The 25,783-nt window shown below is 43.1% G+C and overlaps 1 protein-coding gene across 1 annotated transcript; it reads left to right on the forward strand.

Annotated features, from left to right (window-relative positions):
* Window positions 1-1,857: 1,857 nt before the first annotated feature.
* On the forward strand, window positions 1,858-25,579 carry LOC127440355 (uncharacterized). Its single transcript, XM_051696901.1, has 2 exons — window positions 1,858-2,115; window positions 25,025-25,579. The coding sequence occupies exons 1-2, from the start codon at window positions 1,858-1,860 to the stop codon at window positions 25,577-25,579; spliced, it is 813 nt and encodes a 270-aa protein (XP_051552861.1).
* The last annotated feature ends 204 nt before the right edge of the window (window positions 25,580-25,783 follow it).

A 25,783-nucleotide genomic window follows, 5' to 3' on the forward strand; every position in this document is an offset into this window, starting at 1 on the left:
AAGTTTCTTCAAACTTGACACGTGCATTTTAAACTAGATTGATTAAAAGATTTCTCATTTTTATCATCTTGGACATCCTTATTTGTCAATGAACCACAAATGTCCTGGCTGGTATCTTAAAGTTTGGAAATTCCTCAAGTACTTCTTTTGTTTTCAGGATGTATGTAAATCTTTGGTACTTCCTGCATCTGGATGGACCATATCAACACATATAAAAAATTAATTAATCAATAAAAAATTATTATAAATAAAATAATAATAAAAATAATAATCAAAAATAACACAGATTCCAGTTTCTCTCCAAAGCAGGCATTTTGATCGTTCACACACAGCCGTGGAAATTCACATGCCTTGCATGTGTGCAAATACATGAGAACTGAGCCGTATTTGTTAATACCGATAGGTCTACTGTAGAAAGACCAGTATCATTACTTTTAAATCTATTACTTAATAAAACATTTAAAGAAAATATATTTTACTATTGACTTACCGAAGTGCTGGCACTTTTTCACACCCAGATGATAAACATTTGTGGTTTAATCCCTGGTTACCCACCTCTAGTGCCGCCATGATACGGAAAAACCAAGGAGGAATGATTGGGATTGCCACAGTAGGGCTGATTATGAAAGACCAGTATGCCATATATAGTTTAAGGCTATGTGCATATAATAGCATCTCTCAGTATGAACAGCTGGCATAGATAAGGATCTGAATGAGCGACAGCAAACACACATGACCTGTGCTTGTAAAACATACTTTCTTTAACAGAGTACCAGATGCAGAACCATAGGCTGTGTACCCATAATCTATTACTGCTCTTATCACTGCACAATTAATAATCTATCTGCCTGCAATCAGTGGTTTAAAAGTGATCTTTTATTGGTTTAGCAATTGGAAAAATAATTCCATGCTTAGATTAGGATGTTAGTTTACGTTATTGAAGAGAGAGAGAATGATATTCAATAATGATAAGTGTTGATAAGTTCACTTCATTATATACCAGACTGATCTCACAGTGAAATCAGAAACAGTAGGTTGACTTTTCTTTAGGGGAAATCGGTCTGCGCTTACTGAAATTCAAATTCAAAATACTTCCTTCAGTGGCCAAAGCTGTAAGTGTTGGGCATATATGGGCACATGTGAGCTCTGTTTTCTGGGTGAAATGTCAACAGAGGAGCACCAAAAGTGAGTTGTGAAACAAGTTGTTTTCAGAGAAATGTTTTATAATATATATATATATATATATATATATATACACTGAACAAAATTATAAACGCAACACTTTTGTTTTTGCCCCCATTTTTCATGAGCTGAACTCAAAGATCTAAGACTTTTTCTATCTACACAAAAGGCCTATTTCTCTCAAATATTGTTCACAAATCTGTCTAAGTCTGTGTTAGTGAGCACTTCTCCTTTGCCGAGATACTCCATCCACCTCACAGGTGTGGCATATCAAGATGCTGATTAGACAGCATGATTATTGCACAGGTGTGCCTTAGGCTGGCCACAATAAAAGGCCACTCTAAAATGTGCAGTTTTACTGTATTGGGGGGGTCCAGGGGGGTCCGAAACCAGACAGTATCTGGTGTGACCACCATTTGCCTCACGCAGTGCAACACATCTCCTTCGCATAGAGTTGATCAGGTTGTTGATTGTGGCCTGTGGAATGTTGGTCCACACCTCTTCAATGGCTGTGCGAAGTTGCTGGATATTGGCAGGAACTGGAACACGCTGTCGTATACGCCGATCCAGAGCATCCCAAACATGCTCAGTGGGTGACATGTCCGGTGAGTATGCTGGCCATGCAAGAACTGGGATGTTTTCAGCTTCCAGGAATTGTGTACAGATCCTTGCAACATGGGGCCATGCATTATCATGCTGCAACATGAGGTGATGGTCGTGGATGAATGGCACAACAATGGGCCTCAGGATCTCGTTACGGTATCTCTGTGCATTCAAAATGCCATCAATAAAATGCACCTGCGTTCGTTGTCCATAACATACGCCTGCCCATACCATAACCCCACCGCCACCATGGGCCACTCGATCCACAACGTTGACATCAGCAAACCGCTCACCCACATGACACCATACATGCTGTCTGCCATCTGCCCTGTACAGTGAAAACCGGGATTCATCCGTGAAGAGAACACCTCTCCAAACTGCCAGACTCCATCGAATGTGAGCATTTCCCCACTCAAGTCGGTTACGACGACGAACTGCAGTCAGGTCGAGACCCCGATGAGGACGACGAGCATGCAGATGAGCTTCCCTGAGACGGTTTCTGACAGTTTGTGCAGAAATTCTTTGGTTATGCAAACCGATTGTTGCAGCAGCTGTCCGGGTGGCTGGTCTCAGACGATCTTGGAGGTGAAGATGCTGGATGTGGAGGTCCTGGGCTGGTGTGGTTACACGTGGTCTGCGGTTGTGAGGCCGGTTGGATGTACTGCCAAATTCTCTGAAACGCCTTTGGAGACGGCTTATGGTAGAGAAATGAACATTCAATTCACGGTCAACAGCTCTGGTGGACATTCCTGCAGTCAGCATGCCAATTGCACACTCCCTCAAAACTTGCGACATCTGTGGCATTGTGTTGTGTGATAAAACTGCACATTTTAGAGTGGCCTTTTATTGTGGCCAGCCTAAGGCACACCTGTGCAATAATCATGCTGTCTAATCAGCATCTTGATATGCCACACCTGTGAGGTGGATGGAGTATCTCGGCAAAGGAGAAGTGCTCACTAACACAGACTTAGACAGATTTGTGAACAATATTTGAGAGAAATAGGCCTTTTGTGTAGATAGAAAAAGTCTTAGATCTTTGAGTTCAGCTCATGAAAAATGGGGGCAAAAACAAAAGTGTTGCGTTTATAATTTTGTTCAGTGTATATATATATATATATATATATATATACACACTGGTGGCCAAAAGTTTGGAATAATGTACAGATTTTGCTGTTTCGGAAGGAAATTGGTACTTTAATTCACCAAAGTGGCATTCAACTGATACCCGCTCACTTAACTAAGCATATACAGTATATACTGTATATGTATGCTTCAGGCAGCTCCATATCCCACAATGCAACTCGATAGTGACATCACAGCACAAATCACGCTTACACTACCCCACCTAATGAATGATGAAAGTGAAGTTTAATTAAATACTTTAGAAAATGTTTATTAAGATTTCACAGCATAATTATTGTAGCTCCTGTTTGTTACACAGTTTCAGCCTATACGTTCATTGTTATGTTGCCATTTTCGTTTATGTAAAACTTGATTAATCTTTCTAACAATTAATTCTAAAAATAATAAAAACAATCTTAACATAAAAGATTTATAAATAAACCTCTGAAATTACAACTAAGCTTTGCCGGAATCTGTGATTGCATCAATCTCCTAAATAATTCACTAAATAATTCCACAAATTGACATCAGCCTTCAACGTGCTCCAAGAGGTCAAAGGGCTAAGGGTTTTCCATTCAAACCCATTACACGGGTTCCATCAGTAGTGAGCACTCGCCCAACATCAGCAATGACGTACATTAAAGTCCATGAAATGGAGGGAAGTTAGCAAGGGAATGCAGCCCTGAACTTGGATCTCCCATGCTGCTGATGCAATGAGCTTCCAGTCGCACCACAGGGGACGGTAAGATTTTTCAAGAATCATGTTGAAAGTGCCCTTGTTATAAATTATTCTATTGTAAGAAACATGGGATTAGAGACTCCAGCCACTATTGTTAAATGTATTTTGGGTGCCAGAGTGTCTGACATCAGATCAAATTTACAGTTGCTGGCTAATGCTAAACACAGATTTTCTAAGATCCATGTCGGCATTAACGATGTCCAGCTTCGCCAGTCGGAGATCACTAAAGATAATGTTAAAGAGGTGTGTGAACTTGCAAAAATGATGTCAGACACTATAATATGCCCTGTTTCCCTCCCTGCTCATCGTGGTGACGAGGTTTATAGTAGATTAGTGTCATTGAATGGCTGGATGTCTGAGTGGTGTCCGAGAATAGCACAGGATTTATAGACAATTGGAAGAATTTTTAGGGTAGACCTGACCTGCTAAAGAGAGACAGAGTCCATCCCTCCAGGGGAAAGGTGCCGCTCTCCTCTCTAGTAATATGGCTCATAGTCTAAATAGTGATAGTATTTGACTAACTGGGGCCCAGATCAGGAAGCAGACACCCTGGCTAATCCGAACGTCTGCTAGCTGCTTTGAGACATCACACAGGTCACATAAACTACAACACAGAGAATGTATCACCTATATATTATAAAGAGTAGTGGTTCTCAACCTTTGTTTTCCTCCTGAGGCACAGCAATTCATTTCTGTGCAGGACATTTGCTATTTAAGTTTTTCTTAGCCCATACATGCTACAGTGTTAAATCTTGGGGTATTATCAGAGGACTCCCTGGGCTTTTCAGAGATACCAAATGTTTATTCTCAAAATATAATGACTTTAATCTCGTAATGCTATGACTTTATTCTCAAAATTTTGACTTTAATCTTGTAATTTTGACATTATTCTCAAAATATTATGATTCATATTATGATTGATTAGATTATTTTCCCCCCCATGGCTCCATTCCCCCGTTGTACAATACAGAATAGCATTGCTACAAACATTTAGTTTAACATTAGTTAAAAAATTAAATAAAAAATACAAATAAGCAAGTAAAAAATACATATATAAATACATAAATATATTATATATAAAATACGTAATAGACAAATAGAGATTGAATATCTACAAGCAGAACTGAACTCAAGATGTGTTGGATCCTGTGCTGCCTTACAGAGACAAAACACAGTAACTATGCCATCAATGAAACTGAGAAATAATGGCTTTTTTAAATTACACAGCCAAATCTGAACTTTAAAAATTCTCACTCTGTTTTCTTCATCCTGTCTGTCACAGAATAGATCATAGTAAAGACCCCAATAACAGCTGGTATTACGATGCATTTCAGGTGATCTGATCACAAGTGGTCAGTGCAAAATACAGGTTTAAATGGGGTCTAAAATGTTTTGTAATCCGATCACAAAAACCACATAAGGAGTTAGTCAAAAACAAATGTGACCACATCGCATCTGAGGTGTGAACATAAATCCATTCTGAATGCATCCCTGATGGCAGTGAAGCACCACCTCTCAACTGTCAATCAACCCCTCTGCTAAAACAAGAGTTTCAGCTGTGCCGGTTACGTGCAGCTTTAAAAGGAAATAACCGTCTGATTGGAAAATGTGAAAAAGCGAATACATATTCAAACACAAGAAGTTCACGGATCTTTTTCAGTGTGTCTGATATCAACATGCAGTGCACAGATGAGAAGCACGAACATCTGAAGCTCAGGTTAATACAGATGCTCCACTAAATTAATGTTTGTGCTTAGATTAAATTAATGTATAACAGGGAGAAACGGCGGACATATTTCTGTGTTTCTTTTGACTTTATTATGCTTTATCATCATGTAGTAACACATGTTCTTTCACACTCTCAAATATGCACATTTGTTTCCGCACTGAACACTTAAACAGTGTGCTTCAGATTCCTAGAAGATGCAAAATAGGAAGTGAAATTTACAAGCTTATTTAAAGGGTTAGTTCACCCAAAAACAAAAATTCTCTCATGATTGACTCACCTTTAAGCCACCCCAGATGTGTATGACTTTCCTTCTTCAGCAGAACCGAAGTGAAGATTTTTATAAGCAGATTTCAGCTCAGTTTGTTCATACAGTGCATGTAAACAGGTGTCATCAGGCTGCTGGTTGTTGACAGTCCAAAGGCATATTTAGGAAGTATAAATGTCATCCATGCACGAATCCAGTTGATCAATTAATGTCTTCTGAACCGAATCGATACATTTGTTTAAAAAATAAATCGATAATTAAAACTTTATTAACTTAAAAATATCGCTTCCTGCTAGCAGTCGAGGAACGAACGTCACGTGAGAGTTAGTTCATTTCAAACAGCAATACAGCACTGGCCGGAAGCAACGATTTAAAGTTAATAACGTTTTAATTATCGATTTATTTTTTACACAAACGTATCGATTCGGTTCAGAAGACATTAATTGATCGACTGGATTCGTGCATGGATGACATTTATACTTCCTAAATATGCCTTTGGTCCATCAAACAGCCAGCAGCCTGATGACACCTGTTTACATGCACTGTATGAACAAACTGAGCTGAAATCTGCTTATAAAAATCTTCACTTCAGTTCTGCTGAAGGAGGAAAGTCATACACATCTGGAATGGCTTAAAGGTGAGTCAATCATGAGAGAATTTTCATTTTTGGGTGAACTAACCCTTTAAGTGAAACCTAGTAGGTAACTTTTGGATAATGGGCTTAGGTTCCCTGTTAACTTTGAATGTGGTAAAATATTGGTTTCATAATTGCTGCTTGAAGATCTATTCCACTTTGTTCTCAGATAAATGTCTGATTTGAAAAAGTGAGCTGTGGTTGGTCGCTTTACATACCAATCATTTGGTCTGTTCCGGTTATAGCGATTGTTAAAGTTTAGCTCTGCAAGACTATCATAACAGTGACTTTGGGCTCAGAATTCAAGTTCACAGGCTGACCGGCTTCTCCACAGAGCACATTTCTGTTATCTATGCTGCTTCATGGAAGAACCTGTGGATTTGAGCTTCCTCTCAGGAGAGACAAACCAATTAAATCACAGAATAGACTTATCTGACAGGAGCATTGTGCGGCTCTTCTCTCATCTCTGTGCGCCGGCGTGAATTTAGAGGCTAGCAGGAGAGAAGGGCAACTTTTGTGTCTCAGTAACGGGGGATACTGGGTTGTAATTGCAGAGCCTTACTGTTAATTAAGTTTAGATTGTAGAGAATAGGACCTGAACTGGGGGAGTGTGTGTGTGTGTGTGTTAGGGGTGTATAAGACCACAGTCTGTGAGCAGTGCAGAGTGGAAGAAGAGTCGTGTGATTTTGCTTGGAACGTTTTTTATTAGTTTTTTGTTTTTTCATAGTCAGAACGTCTGTTTTTCTCTCTCTCCGTGATCGCTCCGACACCACTCAATCATGAGCATTACACATGTTGACACACAATGCATTTACATATGAGTGTACATATATTAAAGTATTATTTTGTATTTTTTATTTTTTCTCCCCTTTTCTCCCCAATGTGGAATGCCCAATTCTCAATGCGCTCTAAGTTCTCGTGGTGGTGTAGTGACTCACCTCAATCCGGGTGGCGGAGGACGAATCTCAGTTGCCTCCGCGTCTGAGACCGTCAATCCGTGCATCTTATCACATGACTTGTGTATGTGTGTGTGCATGTGTGTGTGTGTGTGTGTGTGTGTGTGTGTGTGTGTGTCTCTGCCCCTTTAATTTTCTGACTGTAATTCTATGTATCATCAATTATTTCCTGTCTTAGCTCCTCCTCTTCCCTTTTGGCTTTGTGACTGAATGGGTCGTGTCTAGAAGGTAACCCTCACATGTCAAGTTCCTCGCACATGCAGTTCTGATGATGCTTTCACTGCTCTCACGGGAATGCAAAGTGGCGAAACTCATGAATATGAATTAGGTTATGCACAGTAAAAGATTATTTAAAATTGTCTTGATAAATGGTAATTCCTGATGACAAATTAAAAAAACTCAAATAAATATTTCACATAAGTAAAGTGATAACTTCAGCTCTAAATCTGCTACTGCCTGTCGTGGGATATTGTTAGTGTGTGGTAAAATATATCAATGGACTCCACTATGAAGAGCTGACTGGTTGGACTAGTAGTAGTAGGGATGTCAGTTTTCAGACATTTTCATAATCTATCGTCGTGGAAATTAACGATCAATTAATCAATTAATTGTTAATGTTAATACTGCAAAATGCACACGGATGATTCCAAATAATATGTGCATGTAGCCCACTACTTAAATGTAATTTAAATTATTACACTTAAGAAATACAAGTATTAGCATTGCCCTCTTAAAATATTCTTAGTTCAGTGTATTTTAATACATTCATGCAATGTTTAGTATGAATTTGTTAATTGTTTAATTTCTGTTAGTAATAACTTGTAAACAAGATATATAACTAATTTACATTCATGAGTTCATGTTATGGATCATGGGATATTTTGGACCTTTGGACATATTTTTTTTTTATTTGAAATTAAATCATAGCACGCTCCATAAACACAGTAGCCTACACAACATACTGTGTATGATGATGTCAGCTGAATGTACCTTTGTGCTTTCCCGGTGATCACTGACATAATTGTAGGTTGGAATGAAACAAGGAGACCAGCAGATCAACTGTGCTTGTTTTCATGTAGTACTTTAACACACTATCATGGTGTATGCAGAAAACATACAGTATATTTAAAGAGAAACACTCCAACACTGATTACATTGAGCCCCCTTCATCTTAATCTATGCTGCTCTTCTTCTCTAACATGGACAAGACATGACAGGCAGCGCGCAAGCACCGATGACTGTATAGACAGCCTTATCAAAGTCTGCTGGCATGGTTCCTGAACACATTTGTTCTGAAATGAATTAATCGACGATCGATAATCTTTATGGATCAATTATTAATGACGATTAATCTATTATCGATTAATCATTAACATCCCTAAGTGGTAGAGTCATTGCCCTTGATGCAAAAGGTTGTTGGTTTGCATCCAATCTTTTGTAACCTTTTATGTTAATAAACCAAGATTGCATCTGCACATCAGTGGATGTATATTTTGAGTGGGGACACATTTGTCTGCATATTTCTTTGTGATTCAATAGGAAAGGAGTGAGTAGAGTGTGCGTCTGTGTGCACGAGAAAACATTACAGCTGTCACTCAACACTGTTAACAGCCACGAGCACTCATCATACCATTCAAAATAACATTATAGCGCCGGATCACCACTTATTTTAACACGATAGCACACGAACGAAATGGAAACTCCTGCACAAGAACTGGCATTGGCAATGTTCCCAAACCCCCCTGCACATGATGGAGAAATTACCATCCACCCAATCACCTAATTTAAAGTTATATGTGCCTTAACATGAACTTCTGTTAAAACATTACTGTACCCTAGAAACATGATGGGATGCATATGAGATTTCAAAAAGACACTTTAAAAAAAAAAAAAAAAAAAAAAAATTCTGCAATGGCAAGTGTGCTCATCATTGCAGGACTAATAATAATAATAATAATAATAATACATGTTTTATCATCATCTAGAAAAAAAAAAAAAAAAGGTATTTAAAAGGGTAACAAAGACAGTAAGTGTAACAAAAGACCATAACAGTATATAAGACATAAGCTATAACTTTAACATTCTAACATAACTGCTACTGAACAGGACTGACATCACCAGTTGTATAAACAACACAACAAAAAGAGCAGAACTTGATATAGTGCTAATCACACAAATGCTTTCATCAACTCAGCGCTACTTATACTTTAAGAGACTTCAAGTATCTAATTCTCTCTAACATTAATGAGCTGAAAGGCGAGTGGCGGAAGCATCAACAGGAAAGCGCACAAGTGAAAAATGTGACATGAGAGGGTTACCTTCAAAACATGACCATCTGAATGGGAGAAGCAAACGAAATTTAATTTCATTTTTGCTTTAAAATTCATTATTATATGCATGTTTCCTTTAATTCATATGCATGTTATGGCATGCTATTTTGTCTAATGATGCACTACACTCTTATAATGGAATACATAGACTATCAATTAACTGCCAACAAAAGCCTTCATCAGCCAACTAACAAAGGACAATGCATCAATGTGAACTTCTGCAGTTAATCCAGGATGAACTTCAAAGACATTAGTCATTAATCTTACAGTTCATATAAAATCTGTTAGACACTGACCCTTAACACTTACTTAGTTTACTCATTTTAACCCATAACTTGCACTGCACTATAAATAACTAATATTGTCATTATATTCATGATGTTAGTCAGAGGGGAACTGGCCCCCACAGTGAGTCTGGTTTCTCCCAAAGTTATTTTTCTCCATTAATCAACATCTAATGGAGTTTTGTGTTCCTTGCCACAGTCGCCTTCAGCTTGCTCACTGGGGGTCTAAATACAATTATTATTTAATTACTTATTTTTATACACAATTTACAATCTTATTTAATCAAACTACACAAGTTTAAGACTTTATAGATATTACAGTTAAATATTTTGTTAATGCATGATTTTCTGTAAAGATGCTTTGAAACGATGTGTTGTGAAAAGTGCTATACAAATAAAAATGACTTGACTTTTTTATTTTAATATTAAATGAATGTTAAAACCTAAATATTATTGGCATTTTAATGAAAAATTGATAAAATATGTTTTTTGTCATAGTTTTAAGCTGTTTTGGGAAAAATGGAAAGAGTCCTGGTTATGATTGTGACCATAAAGCTCTATTTTGGTCTTGTCACTCCAAATTACTGTGTGCCAGAAGCTGTGAGGCGTGTCAAGGTGTTGTCGGGCATATTGTAACCGGGCTTTTTTGTGGCATTGGTGCAGTAAAGGCTTCTTTCTGGCAACTCGACCATGCAGCTCATTTTTGTTCAAGTATCCTCGTATTGTGCTCCTTGAAACAACCACACTGTCTTTTTCCAGAGCAGCCTGTATTTCTCCTGAGGTCACCTGTGGGTTTTTCTTTGTATCCTGAACAATTCTTCTGGCAGTTGTGGCTGAAATCTTTCTTGGTCTACCTGACCTTGGCTTGGTATCAAGAGATCCCTGAATTTTCCACTTCTTAATAAGTGATTGAACAGTACTGACTGGCATTTTCAAGGCTTTGGATATCTGGTGTGGGAAATTAACCTTTAATTGTCATTTAAACCTGTGTGTGTCACCTTGTGTGTCTGTAACAAGGCCAAACATTCAAGGGTATGTAAACTTTTGATCAGGGCCATTTGGGTGATTTCTGTTATCATTATGATTTAAAAAGGAGCCAAACAACTATGTGATAATAAATGGCTTCATATGATCACTATCCTTAAATAAAAAACCAGTCATGATCAGTCATATTTTCAAAATCAATACCAAAATTTCACAATTTCTGCCAGAGTATGCAAACATTTGAGCACAACTGTATACTGCTGTTCATCTCAAATGAATTTACAATTACATTACAAAGGAACTCAAAAGATTTGGAAAAATCTCAAGTCATATGAGGATGATGCCTTTAGGATGTGAAGACACAGTGTTAAAGCATGTTCTTTCAAGTGACAGGTGTACATGTTTTTGAATTCCCCTGAACGAACTTTAGATGTTTTTTTCATGTAAAACCTGGAGAGAATTCCTATGTAGTATACACAAGCATGGAAAATCTGAAGTGTTTTGAATGCGGAGATGTAAGGCATAATCGCTTTTCATGTCCACACAAAGAAGAAAATGGAATGAAAGAGCAACGGTGTTCTGCATATAATGCTGAGATGCACACTGCAGAGAATACAGCAGATAATGAATGATCTGACAGAACTGAAGAGCAGGTTAAAGGCAACACAGAGGAAGCAAAAAGGCTCCATGAGGTGAGTGATGAACAACCTGGCTGCATTAGTGCTGCAAATCATTGCAATAATAAGAGTGTTAATGTTACTGTTGAGAATGAGAAGCAAAATGATACTGAGAATGTGGCTAAGGTGACTGATTCGGTACAGGCTGGTAGGGCAGAGGAGGGTGTGACTGATGAGCTGGATACTTTGTCTTAGTATACTGTAGTATGAGAGATGATGAGCATCAACTTTTCTCTGATAAAGATCTTTATACTGTTGAACAAATCAATATGTTCTTGGATGAAACAAAAGGAAAATCTGGTGTTGAAGTCAGTGATTATTTTCCTGACTTGGACAAATTTGTTTCCTCAGTTGGGTGGGCAAGGAAACTGAGCAGTTATAAGGATCTAACTCAACAGAAAAATTCTGTCTTATAAAACATATTACAACAATTAGACAAGGTAAAAAGTGGAAAAGAGAGACTAACGAGAGGAAAAACGAAATAACTTTCAAGGCTGATTGTTCTTCTTTTTTCGCTTTTTCTTATATTTCTCCTCTTCCTGGAGGTTTTACGGATAGGATGCCTTAATGTAAATGGAATGAGGGACAGGAAGAAGAGTGATTTATTATCAGAGATTATACATTTATCTGTGTGTCATAATTCTACAAGAGACTCACAGTGGTCAAAGTCATGAAGTGGACTGGGGCTTGTGGTGGAGGGGAGAGAAATTTCTCAGCCATGGTACTAACTTAAGTGCTGGAGTTACAGTGCTTTTTTCAACAGCTGTAAAAGCAAAACTATTATCAAAATAGGAGGTTGTACCAGGTAGATTTTTGATGGCGAGGGCTGAAATTAATAGTTTTATCTTTCTGTTTGTGAATATCTAACACATATCAAACAATGAACAAGAAAGGATACCTTTATTCAATAAAATAGAACATATTAAGACAACAGCAAGGTAGAGATTGTATTGTGTTGGGTGGTGATTGGAATATTACGTTAGATTTCACAGCAGATAGAAATGGAGAAGAACCACATGATCAGTCAGCTAAGTGCTTAGCTTATATTATTGAAACTTTCAACCTCTCAGATGTGTGGAGAGAAAATAATCTGTCAACAAAACAATACAGTTGGGTGAAGGTTAATAAATCTGTGGCACACCTGGACAGGTTTTATTCATCATATAACATGAGAAACAGGATTTTACATTCAGAGATTATTTTCATGTCTTTGTCTGACCATAAATTAATAACATTTTATTGTATTTTGACAGTAAGGAATCACAAAAGTTGTTATTGGCATTTTAATACAAAGCTTTCACATTTATTTATTTTATTATTTTTTGTCCGAATTTTACGTTTTGTGGGGGGGAAATGGAAAGAGGAAAAGAATAGATATGACAGTATCATACAGTGGTGGGAAATCGGAAAAGTACATATTAGAGAGTTCTGCCAGCAGTATGCTTCTTACTTATCTATGTGTTAAAAACAGACATTGGAGTAGCTTGAGAAATAAATTCTTGATATTGAAAGAAATATGATGGTTAACAATTCTGCTAATTTACAAGAATTATGGGCTGACAAGAAACAAAAGCTAAATTCAGTTTTAAATGAAAAGGTTAAAGGTGCTAATAATAATAATTAATAATTATAATTATAATAATTATAATAATTTTATAATAATTAATAATAATTATCTTTATTTATCACACATTATACATTTGCACATATACAGTGAAATTCTTCTTTTTCACATATCCCAGCTAGGCTGGGGTCAGAGTGCAGGGTCAGCCATGATACGGCGCCCCTGGAGCAGATAGGGTCAAGGGCCTTGCTCAAGGGCCCAACAGTGGCATCTTGGCGGTGCTGGGGCTTGAACCCCCGACCTTCTGATCAGTAACCCAGAGCCTTAACCGCTGAGCTACCACTGCTCTTGTTAGGAGTAGGTTTCTATCACTAAAAGATATGGATGGGCCAACTACCTTTTGTTTTCTTTCTTTTTTTGAGCACAAAACTGCACTGGAAAAACAAATGTATGGTCTGAAAGATAGTAATGGACATGACACCACCAACCCTAGAGAAATGTGTAGAATTGCAGTGGACTTTTACTCAAATTTATATGCTGCTGAAACAACGGACTCTCAGAGTAGAGATGAGCTATTGCAGGATCTCTCCCGCTTAACCTCCGAAAGGAAGTAAGCTCTAGAGACTGAAATTACTTTTCAGGAAGTGACTGCTGCTGTAATGGGCCTTTCTTCAGGCTGTACACCTGGACTGGAAAGACTCCCTGCTGAGTTTTATAAGAACTTTTGGACTACTATTGGAAATTATTTTTTTGAGGTAGTGCAAGAATGTTTTCATGTAGGAGTTCTTCCAAGGAGCTGTCAACGAGCAGTTTTGACACTGCTACCGAAGAAGGGTGACCTTACCCTACTGAAGAACTGGAGACCAGTTGCAGTTCCCTATCTGTCACTCACTCGACGTTGGTGTCGATGTAGTGACACTAGGGGTCACTCTTGGGAGCCTGAGACACCTCTGGTTTTTGATAAAAGGCCAATGAAAATTGGCGAGTGGTATTTGCATGCCACTCCCCCGAACATACGGGTATAAAAGGAGCTGGTATGCAACCACTCATTCAGATTTTCTCTTCGGAGCCGAACGGTCATGCTCATTGAGCTGAATAGCACTGTTCATTCACCTCTGCTGGATCTGACGGCGCATTTCAGCGGCTTCTCCCTCCTCTGCACTGGTGCACTGCAGAGAACGCCCCTGGGCGCTTCGGCAGAAAAACTAGAGAGTGTATTTTCTGAAAGAGCATTTTTCCCCTCTAAAAGAGTATATATTTCTCTAAAAGAGCGCACACACGGAACGTCTTTTTAAAGACGCGTCTTTTTAAAGATGCCTTTCCGTTCGTGTGTTATTCCTGGTTGCGGTCGTTTTCTCTCAACTTCGGATGGTCATGATCGCTGTCTCTCGTGTCTGGGCGCGACCCACACGGAGGCAGCGTTTATGAATGGCTCATGTTCTCACTGCGAGAACATGACCATGGCAACGTTGCGGTGGCGGCTTGCTTTCGTAAGAAAGCAAGCCACCCCAGCGGCTCCCCGCCTTGGTCCTCCTACCTACGGGTTTGAGGTCAGCGCGGCTGGCGCTGGGGGCGATTTGGGGACCTCAATGGGATCGCCTCCGCCGGGTATCCCCCCGCGGACCTCCCATTCCCCAGCACGCTCGTCTGCCCCAATCGGGCTTCCGGATGAGTTCGCTGGCTCGTCGCACGGCGAGTCTGGCTTCTCGTTCGAGGCCCGCGAAGATGATGAGCTTTCGAGCGCAGCATCGGAGAGCGGGCTTGTCCAGTCGGACGCAGAAGCCTCAGCTGGGCTTCTCCCTTCGGGGACGGTCGCCTAGTTACAGGCCGATGCCGAAATGACGGACATGCTTTCCCGGGCGGCCGCGAGCGTCGGGCTAGAGTGGAACCCTCCGCTCTCCCCTGAACCCTCGCGGCTTGATGATTGGTTTCTGGGCTCGCGGCGCTGCTCAGACCGGCCGCGCCCCGCTCCAGTGCCATTCTTCCCGGAGGTGCATGAGGAGCTGACGAAGTCGTGGGAGGCACCTTTTACTGCCCGACCCCGACTCCGCAGTTCCCCCACTCTCACTACCCTCGATGGCGGGGCGGCCAGGGGCTATACGGCGATTCCCCCGGTGGATAAGGCGCTCGCAGTGCACTTATGCCCGCAGAGCGCCGCCACCTGGCGTGGACGCCCTCAGCTCCCCTCCAAGCCCTGTAGGCTCACGTCGTCCCTGACGGCCAAGGCCTACAGCACTGCTGGACAAGCCGCCTCTGCCCTGCACGCCATGGCTCTCCTGCAGGTCCACCAAGCCAAGGCACTGAAAGAACTGCACGAGGGTAGTTCCGCCCCAGATTTGATGCAGGAACTGCGCTCGGGCGACGAAGGTCACAGCGCGGTCTCTTGGGCGGACGATGGCCACACTAGTGGTCCAGGAGCGCCACCTGTGGCTCAACCTGGTCGAGATGGGCGAGGCCGACAAGACACGGTTCCTTGCTGCCCCCATTTCCCAGGCGGGCCTATTTGGCGACACCGTTGAGGACTTTGCCCAGCAGTCACATACCCGGTGTGTACGGTCGTCACCACGACTACCGTCCACGGGTTTTATCTTGCAGGACTGGCGCTCCAGCGGTGCCCTTTTCGCCCCTGAGCGCCCAGCTGTGGCACAAATCCACCCCCGATGTGACAGCCTCCACGGGTCGCGAGGACAGGCCTCTTCCTCCCCCGTCCCAGGCTGGTCACAAGGAGCCAGGTAAGTGCTTCGATGTCCCTAGACTCAGCACGGCCACGGCGTGCTGTGGCACCTCGAGCTCCGCCCCGCCGCGAGGCCCCACCTGCCGGTACGTCCGATGACGTTGTCCCCTTGGTCCCCCTCGCACGGAATTTGGACGCATGGCTTGCACTTCCCAATCCGTCGCGGTGGTTGATCCGGACCGTCCGACTCGGCTACGCGATTCAGTTCGCCAGGCGCCCGCCCAGGTTCAGCGGTACTCACTTCACCTTCGTAAAGGGCGAAAACGCTGTTACTCTGCGCGCGGAAATCGCTACCCTCCTACGGAAGGGCGCGATAGAACCTGTCCCTCCAGCCGAGGTGAAGAAAGGGTTTTACAGCCCCTACTTCATCGTACCGAAGAAAGGCGGTGGGTTGCGGACAATCTTGGACCTGCGTGTACTGAACTGGGATTTACACAGACTCCCGTTCAAGATGCTGACGCAAAGACGCATTTTAGCGAGCGTCCGGCATCAGGATTGGTTTGCGGCGGTAGACCTAAAGGACGCGTACTTTCACGTCTCGATCCTTCCTCGACACAGACCCTTCCTGCGGTTCGCGTTCGAGGGCCGGGCGTATCAGTACAAAGTCCTCCCTTTCGGCGTATCCCTGTCTCCTCGCGTCTTTACGAAGATCGCAGAGGCTGCCCTTGCCCCGTTAAGGGAGGTAGGCATTCACATTCTCAATTATCTCGACGACTGGCTAATCTTAGCTCACTCTCGAGACGTGTTATGCGCACACAGGGACCTGGTGCTCTCGCACCTCAGCCGACTAGGGCTTCGGGTCAACTGGGAAAAGAGCAAGCTCCTCCCGGTTCAGAGCATCTCTTTTCTCGGTTTGGAGTTGGACTCGGTCTCCCTGACGGCGCGCCTTACGAACGAGCGCGCCCAGTCGGTGCTGGCCTGTTTGAAGGTGTTCAAACAGAAAACAGCGGTTCCACTGAAACTTTTTCAGAGGCTCCTGGGGCATATGGCATCCTCGGCGGTGGCCACCCCGCTCGGGTTGATGCATATGAGGCCGCTTCAGCACTGGCTCCAGACTCGAGTCCCGAGACGGGCATGGCGCCACAGGACACACCGCATGGCCATTACACCGGTCTGTCACCGTCTTTTCAGCCCTTGGACCGACCTCTCGTTTCTACGAGCAGGTGTTCCTCTAGAACTGGTCTCCAGGCGCATTGTGGTCACGACAGACGCCTCCAAGATGGGCTGGGGCGCTGTTTGCAATGGGCACGCAGCCACCGGCCTCTGGACGGGTCCGCGGCTGCATTGGCACATCAGCTGCCTCGAGTTACTGGCAATTCTGCTCGCCCTGCGGAGGTTCCGGCCGTTGATCCAGGGCAAGCACGTGCTAGTTCGGACAGACAGCACGGCAGCGGTAGCATATGTCAACCGCCAAGGCGGTCTGCGCTCCCGCTGTATGTCACAACTCGCCCGCCGTCTCCTCCTCCGGAGTCAGCAGCACCTCAAGTCGCTGCGAGCCACTCATATCCCAGGCAACCTCAACGTTACAGCGGACGCGCTGTCACGGCAGGTTCCCCGCAGGGGAGAGTGGAGACTCCACCCCCAGGTGGTCCAGCTGATTTGGAGTCGATTCGGTCAGGCTCAGGTGGACCTGTTCGCCTCCCAAGAATCCTCCCACTGCCCGCTCTGGTACGCCCTCACCGAGGCTCCTCTCGGCATAGACGCATTGGCACACAGCTGGCCCCCTGGCATTCGCAAATACGCATTTCCCCCAGTGAGCCTACTTGCACAGACACTGTGCAAAGTCAGGGAGGACGAGGAGCAGGTCGTCCTGGTAGCACCCTACTGGCCCACCCAGACATGGTTCTCGGACCTCACGCTCCTCGCGACAGCTCCCCCCTGGCAAATTCCCCTGAGGAAGGACCTTCTTTCTCAGGGACGGGGCACCCTCTGGCATCCGCGCCCAGACCTCTGGAATCTCCATGTCTGGCCCCTGGACGGGACGCGGAAGACCTAGGTGGCCTACCACCCGCGGTGGTAGACACGATCACTCAGGCTAGGGCCCCCTCTACGAGGCGCCTGTATGCCTTGAAGTGGTCTCTGTTTGCTAAGTGGTGTTCTTCTCAACACGAAGACCCCCAGAGATGCGCAGTCGGATCAGTGCTTTCCTTCCTGCAGGAGAGGTTGGAAGGGAGGCTGTCCCCTTCCACCTTGAAGGTGTACGTTGCTGCCATAGCAGCACACCACGATGCAGTTGATGGTAAGTCCTTAGGGAAGCACGACCTGATCATCAGGTTCCTAAGAGGTGCTAGGAGGCTGAATCCCTCCAGACTGCTCTTCGTTCCCTCATGGGACCTCTCCGTAGTTCTTCAGGGCCTACAGAGAGCCCCCTTTGAGCCTTTGCAGTCAGTCGAGCTGAAGGCACTCTCCCTGAAGACTGCCCTCCTGACTGCGCTCACTTCCATCAAGAGGGTAGGTGACCTGCAAGCGTTCTCTGTCAGCGAAACGTGCCTAGAGTTCGGTCCGGGTTATTCTCACGTGATCCTGAGACCCCGACCGGGCTATGTGCCCAAGGTTCCCACCACTCCTTTTAGGGACCAGGTGGTGAACCTGCAAGCGCTGCCCCAGGAGGAGGCAGACCCAGCCCTGGCGTTGCTGTGTCCGGTGCGCGCTTTGCGCATCTATTTGGATCGCACGCAGAGCTTTAGACTCTCTGAGCAGCTCTTTGTCTGCTTCGGTGCACAGCGGAAAGGAAGCGCTGTCTCCAAGCAGAGGATCGTCCACTGGCTCGTTGATGCCATATCTATGGCATATCTCGCCCAAGACATGCCACCCCCGGTAGGGCTACGGGCCCATTCTACCCGTGGTGTAGCGGCTTCTTGGGCCCTGGCCAGAGGTGCCTCTCTAACAGACATTTGTAGAGCAGCGGGCTGGGCAACACCCAACACCTTTGCAAGGTTCTACAACCTCCGGGTGGAACCGGTTTCGTCCCAGGTAGTGGCACGCAACACAAGCGGATAAGCCCGGGATAGCCGGCCGGGTGTATCGCTTGCACATAGTGCCTCCCACCTCCTTTTGAGCTGAAGACGTGCGCTGCTAATTCCCAGTAGTGTTCACAAAAGTTGTTCCCTGGTTGATTTCCTCCGAGCCCTGTGGCAGTCGAGTCTTCGGAGAAACTCACTGCCGGCCCAGTACACGCGCTAGCTAAGAGCCCGGTGCTGGGGTAGGTGCTCCGCATGTGGCGGTTCCCTGTAAGGCTAACCCCATGCGATCTATATCTTCCGCTAGCTCATTTCCCTGCTGGCAAACTGCGTCTTCCTTGGGCAGAGCCCCTCTGCCCCAGTCTCCATGTTGTAGTACCTCCTCCCCCATTGGGCAGGATCTACCTTGAAGGCTCTCCACATGGTTGGAAAGACCATGTGATGTATTTTTCCACTTAAATTTCCCCCCCCCCTCTCTGGGGTTGGGTGTGGTCTCCGCGGTGTCCGCCAACTAGACCTGGCGGCCCAGTCAGATAATCCCCCTTCCTTTTTTTAGGGAGTGGAAAAAGAGAAGGGGAAAAGAGGCCACGACTGCGTTAAGCCCGTCTCTATCTTTGGGTAGTCGACTTGTCCCCAAAAAGGGCCGTTCGACACTCATAACTATGTTGGGGGAGGTTACGTGTCGACCTGGTGCGCTGGCTATGAGGCACACAGCAAGTCTGCCCACCACACACCGCCAGTTCACGTAACACAGTTCAGCCTTGTGGCGTTTTGTATAGGGACCCCTAGTGTCACTACATCGACACCAACGTCGAGTGAGTGACAGATAGGGAACGTCATGGTTACTGGTGTAACCTCCGTTCCCTGTTGGAGGGAACGAGACGTTGGTCCCTCCTGCCACAACGCTGAACTACCCGCTGAAATGGCCGGACCTTATATCGGCTCCTCAGCGTAAAACCTGAATGAGTGGTTGCATACCAGCTCCTTTTATACCCGTATGTTCGGGGGAGTGGCATGCAAATACCACTCGCCAATTTTCATTGGCCTTTTATCAAAGACCAGAGGTGTCTCGGGCTCCCAAGAGTGACCCCTAGTGTCACTACATCGACACCAACGTCTCGTTCCCTCCATCAGGGAACGGAGGTTACACCAGTAACCATGACGTTTTGTGCTCAGAATATATGATTTTATCTAAATGCATAGCTAATAGGTTAAACCATGTATTACACTAAATTATACATACTGATCAGTCATACTGTGTGGACTATAGATCTATTAGTGACAATCTCCATTTGGTTTGTGATATGATAGATTATGCCTTCAATAATATTATTATATATATTCAATATTCAATAACATTAATATGGGTATTTTGTTGCTTGACCAAGAAAAAACATTTAATAGGGTCGACCATACTTTTCTTTTTTCAGTGTTGAAGGCTTTTGATTTTGGTGATAAATTCATTTCAATGATACAATTACTGTATAATGAGGCTACATGTATGGTAAAGATGGCGGGTGGTCTTGTAACCAGATAAGGGTTGTCCCTTATCTGGCCAGCTTTACAGTATTGTCATCAAACCTCTTTTGTGCCTTTTAAAAAAATAGTTAATGGGTTTACAGGTAAATGAGTCAGCTTTACATCACAATATAAAAATTTCAGCATATGCTGATGATGTAACAGTGGTCATAAGGAATAACTGAGATGTTCATTTATTAAGTGGAGCTCTAGAGTGTTATGGAAAGGCCTCAACATCCAAAGTGAACTGGGGTAAAAGTGATGCCTTATGGTGTTGCTCAGATGTCACAGAACTTCTGCATCCTGGTGGTTTAAAGTGGAGAGGAATGGGTTTGAAATATTTTGGAGTGTTTTTAGGAAGAGAGGAAAATAAGAGACAGAATTGTGAGGGATTAGAGGTGAAGATGTGTGCTCGGTTGTGTAATTGGCATTAGCTGCTACCCCAGTTATCCTACAAGGGAAGAGTCTTCCAACAACCTGGTTGCATCGTCTTTCTGGCACATAATTTCTATTACTGAGCCTCCAGAAGACCTGTTGAAAAATATCCAAAAGTGTTTTGTCAGTTTTTTCTGGTCCAGACAACACTGGCTAAAGGCTTCAGTATTGTATCTGCCTAAACAGGAGGGAGGGCAAGGACTAGTAGACATTAAGAGTAAAGTGATGGCTTTCAGACTTCAGACAGCTCAAAGAATGCTCTATGCAGAGAAAGTTAGCTGGTCTGGAGTAGCTTGTGCTCTTTTGCTGAAGGCGGGCAAAATGTCACTGGATCGGCATTTATTTCTTATGGATATAGAAAACCGTAATTTGTCTGGACTGACATCTTTTTATAGGTCGATGCTGAAAGCATGGAGAATCTTTAATCATTCACTAGAACCCAAGGGTGTCGGAGATCTTTGGCTGAATGAAGAGCCACTAATGTACAATCCTGTGGTGGTTTTGAATATCTTGCAGTCAGCACACCTTAAAAAGCTCGCTGAATGCGGGAATAACAAAAAATGGAGATTTAATTACCATGAATGGATGGTTGTCTGCTGAGAATCTAGCTATTAAGCTTGGAATTAAGTTGGTTCGTACTGCACAAAAATTGTTGAGTGATTGTTGAGTTTTTTTCTCATCAGATCATAGACTTTTTTTCAAAGACAAATGATGTACACAATTTTCTAGAGTTAAGAATTTCAGCAGCTGTTGGAACATGGCAAGAAACAAAAGGGAACTTGCTAACTTTTGAAACCGCAACTAGGACTCTTTAGTGAGACCCAGACAAAAGCACTTTACGTAATATGTGTCAAGGTGTCACATCTTCAGTCACTGGTAAGGCTTAAAGTATCTTAATGGCAACATATGTTTGGATCAGATTTTTCCCCTAAAGGCAGCTGGAGGACTTTGTACAAAACCCTCATTGATAAAAGACTGGTGACTTACAGTGACGGGTTGTACATTGTATAATAGCTCAAACAGACAGAGCATATCTTGATCCAAATATAGATTAGGGTTGTCCTTTTTGTGATGAACAAGAAATATTGTCATTTATTTCTAAATTGTGAAAGGTTAGTATCCCTAATTAGAATATAAAAAGAGTAGTGTGAATTGATTGGGAGAAGTGTTTTCTCCAAAGCTTTTCATTTATGGCCCAAAATATAAGCTTAATAAAAGAGAAGTTCATATTTTATTTGGTGATGCAAAATTGGCTATATGGTTATCTCGTAATGGAAGACGATGGGTAAAGGGTTGATTGATGTAATATCAATTATTAAGGGTCTGATAAAATCTCATTTGAAAATAGAGCATGCATATTATGATCTAACTGGTGATATGCAAACCTTTAAATGTATATGGGGGATAAACAATTGTATTTGTGAGGTTTTAGATGATGGTCTGATACATATCTATGTTAAATGGAATTTTTTATTTTTTTTTCAAACGTGAATCCATACATCTGGCTGTGCATTTACATATTTAATATTTATTGTATTTTTAAAACGTAATACGTTAATGGAACTATGTTTATTAAAGAGTTTTTAAAGTCAAAGTCTTCTCTCTCTCTCTCTCTCTCTCTCTCTCTCTCTCTCTCTTTCTCTCTCTCACCCCATTGGCAAATAGTAATTTCTAGTTTTAGGCATAAACTTTACTAAATTTTGTTAGATTTCTCTGAAAACAAGTAATTTTGCTCAAGAAAATGTATCTTATTTTCAACATTTTTAAAAATATTTTATTGGAAAACAAGAAAAAATACACAGTAGATTTGCAGTATATGTGTTTCTTTCTCTAAAACACTTGGGTTTGGCCGGTAGATTAATAGGGATGTCTTCACTCAGAATGAATTGAATTGGATTTATAATCTAATGAATTAATTTTGCCATGTGTTTGTCAGTTTGAAGGATTTAAATGTGGGGGTCTTTTGTTCAGGTAACAGTAACTTCACAGTGAATAAATGCATTCATTCAAACCCTGTCTGATTCGGTCCAGACTGTTTTCAGTCCCTGACAGAGAGAGCGAGAGAGCGAGAGCAGAGAGAGAGAGAGAGAGAGAGAGAGAGAGAGAGAGAGAGAGAGAGAGAGAGAGAGAGAGAGAGAGAGAGAGAGAGAGACCCTGCTGCTCGTCATATGTCTTATTGTTAAGTGGGTGAGTCTACATCAGTTCCTGTTAGTGATCGTTCAGAAATTATGCAGAAACTGTGTTAGCCCATGCAGGAGCGTTGATGGTCATTATTTTGTGAGATGACAGCTACTGCGGCTACAGAGAGGGTAAAATATGCCGGCTAATGTGGTGTTCTAACAGTAAAAAATCCCCCACTCTGTACAGTCTCCAGCGAAATGTGTTAGCTTTGTTATTAGCCTATTAGAGTGTGTCTCTGTGTGCTTATGGAGCGGCAAGCCACTCTTCACTGAACAGACCTGAAATTAATCTTTTAATAAAGATTAATATGGATGGTGTGTGTCATTGTTGGGGCTGGGGAATGCTAGCACAGTGTGCTGATGCTTCAGAAACACATCACAACAAAAGACCAGCATACCAGCTCACCAGCATCAGTCTCTTAACCAGCGTAACCAGCAAGAAACCGGTTTTATCGGGAAAAAAATAAATTGCTGGTTGAACAGTTTCACCTACTAAGTTCTAAGATGGTCTTTGCAGGATGGAGCACATGATGATGAAGCTAGGTAGTTTGAAGAAATCTTTTTCAGTTCTGTATCAGACTCGAAGATAATGCGATGCAGACACACAGATGTGTCCTGGAAATCTGTCTGAGATATTTCCTCTGTTAAAATATTCAGAGTGATGATTTAGAGAGGTATTTTTACAAGTCCCGTAGCTGTAGCTTCTCTTGTACTGCAGAAGAGATGTGGAGAATATTATAGCTCTTACAGGACATTCAGGCTACGGCGGGAGTATTTTATATTTCATACACACTATATCAGGCGAGAAGATTTTTTTAGCTGCTTTCCTAATGGCACTTTCTCATCTTTGCTTTGTAAATCTGAAATTTCGGAGTCAATTTTTTATTCGGTGTGAGGAAAAAGCTTGTTGGCATTGCTTTCGTTGAAAAGCCCCTGCAGCTCTCAGAGATATCATGCTCTCGCTCTCTTTCTCATGAAGATAAGTGCTTGCCAATTTCCTCTCTCTGAGCATGGAGCGCACACGGCCGTTTCAACCCAGACACATTTATTTAATTCCCACATTCACATTTTAGTTAAAATCACTGAGCATGTGAAGTATTCTGGATAAGGGCAATCAACTCACTGATTTGAATGTAAGAGTGACAGAGTTTCCATGGGAGGACTGTGAACCCTGATGAAAAAAAAAAAAAAAAAAATACTGCTATAACAAGCATAAAGCCCTATTCTGTTGGGAATAGTTTTCCGGAGTGACTATTTGCACTAGGTGTAAAATAGCACCTGCCACACAGCGTGGCTATTTGCACTCCAATGGTCTGGTGGAAACACAGAAATTGAAGACAAACAGCACCTCTAGTGTCACTGCAGTGGCATGGGATGTAACAATGGTGTGGATGTGCTTTTCTCGAGTGGATGATCTGGGTTCTATTCCACCTTTGTCCCACTTTTTCCCATACTGTCTGCTGTCTCCTCTCTTAATATTCCTTTAATCTTATGTGACCCCTTGTCCTCATGTGCGTACATTATATTTTGTCTTCACTATATGCTATGCATAATTTAATTTAATTTCAACCAACTGATCTAAGTTCAGGACACTCTGGGCTGTCAGTAAAGTGTTAAACTTCCAACGCACTGAGTCACGTGACAAAACAACATGACACCGATCTCAGCTGAGTTTGTCTTTGGGAGAAATGCCAACAAAACTACATCTGGTAAGAAACCTCATTAAGTTTTTACATTGAAACCTGTTTGATTCAAAATACTAGAGTCCCTAGTTTCATCCAATGTGCCATCTTAAAAATGTCTGCTATTTATTGTGAAACAGCACACTGTAAAACACAATGACCTCCGACGAGGAGTATAGGACTATTTTACCTTAGAAATCCTATATTTACTTTGCATTATCACATTGAGAATCAATGGGTTCATCCAAAAGTGTCACACATTTTGAACTTTTAAGAGACTTTTAGTTTGTAGTTTTGTATAGACTTTTAGTTTGAAGTTTGTGGAGACTCTTAGTTTGAAGTTTTTTTTTATTTTTATTGTTAAATTCATAAGGGCTGACCTTCTGCTGGTTCCAGAGACCCCCATGAGTAAGGTCCCTCTGCTCCTAGCTCTGGTGGTTCCGTAGACCCCCTCGACGAAGGCCCCACTGCTCCTAGCTCCAGTGGTTCCGGAGACCCTTCCGCTTCCCGCTCCTTCTCCTGAGACTCCTCCTGCGGCTCTGCCCTCCGAGTCCGCTAGTGCCCTTCTTTCTGAGTCTCCTGTGGCCTTGCCCCCTGAGCCTCCTACAGCTCCACCTCGTGTGACTCCAGTCCCTGAGCCTCTTGTGGCTCCGCCTCCTGTGACTCCAGTCACTGAGCCTCTTGTGGCTCCGCCTCCTGTGACTCCAGTCCCTGAGCCTCATGTGGCTCCGCCTCCTGTGACTCCAGTCCCTGAGCCTCTTGTGGCTCCGCCTCCTGTGACTCCAGTCCCTGAGCCTCTTGTGGCTCCGCCTCCTGTGACTCCAGTCACTGAGCCTCCTGCGGCTCCTTCTCCTGTGACTCCATTCCCTGAGACTCCTGTGGCTCCACCTCCTGAGCCCTGGCTTCCTACATCTCAACCGTGGCCTCCTAACCACCGTCGGTTCCACCTGGGCTTCCTGAATGTCAGCCAGCTTTACCCTGGTCTCTTGGTTGTCTGCTGACTCCACCGGGGTCTGCTTGCATACCTTTGCTCCATGGCTCACTTAGTAAATTCCCTTAAGCCCCAGATCTTCTGAGTTTTCTTTTTCTCCTGAGCCCTGGACTATTGTCATTTTTGTTTTTGGGGGGTGTCAGGAGCCACCCTTTTTTGGTTTTGAAGAGACTTTAAGTTTGTGGAGACTCTTAGTTTGAAGTTTTTTTATCCT

Source organism: Myxocyprinus asiaticus, chromosome 1 (genome assembly GCF_019703515.2).
Source record: "Myxocyprinus asiaticus isolate MX2 ecotype Aquarium Trade chromosome 1, UBuf_Myxa_2, whole genome shotgun sequence".
In the NCBI taxonomy this organism is placed as follows: Eukaryota; Metazoa; Chordata; class Actinopteri; order Cypriniformes; family Catostomidae; genus Myxocyprinus; species Myxocyprinus asiaticus.

Bases quoted from the DNA above. Each gene is read 5' to 3' on its own strand.
- LOC127440355 (XM_051696901.1), top strand. From the start codon at position 1,858: ATGGGGCCATGCATTATCATGCTGCAACATGAGGTGATGGTCGTGGAT. The intron at 2,116-25,024 runs GTACAGTGAAAA...GTGGTTCCGTAG, and splicing joins TGCTGTCTGCCATCTGCCCT to ACCCCCTCGACGAAGGCCCC.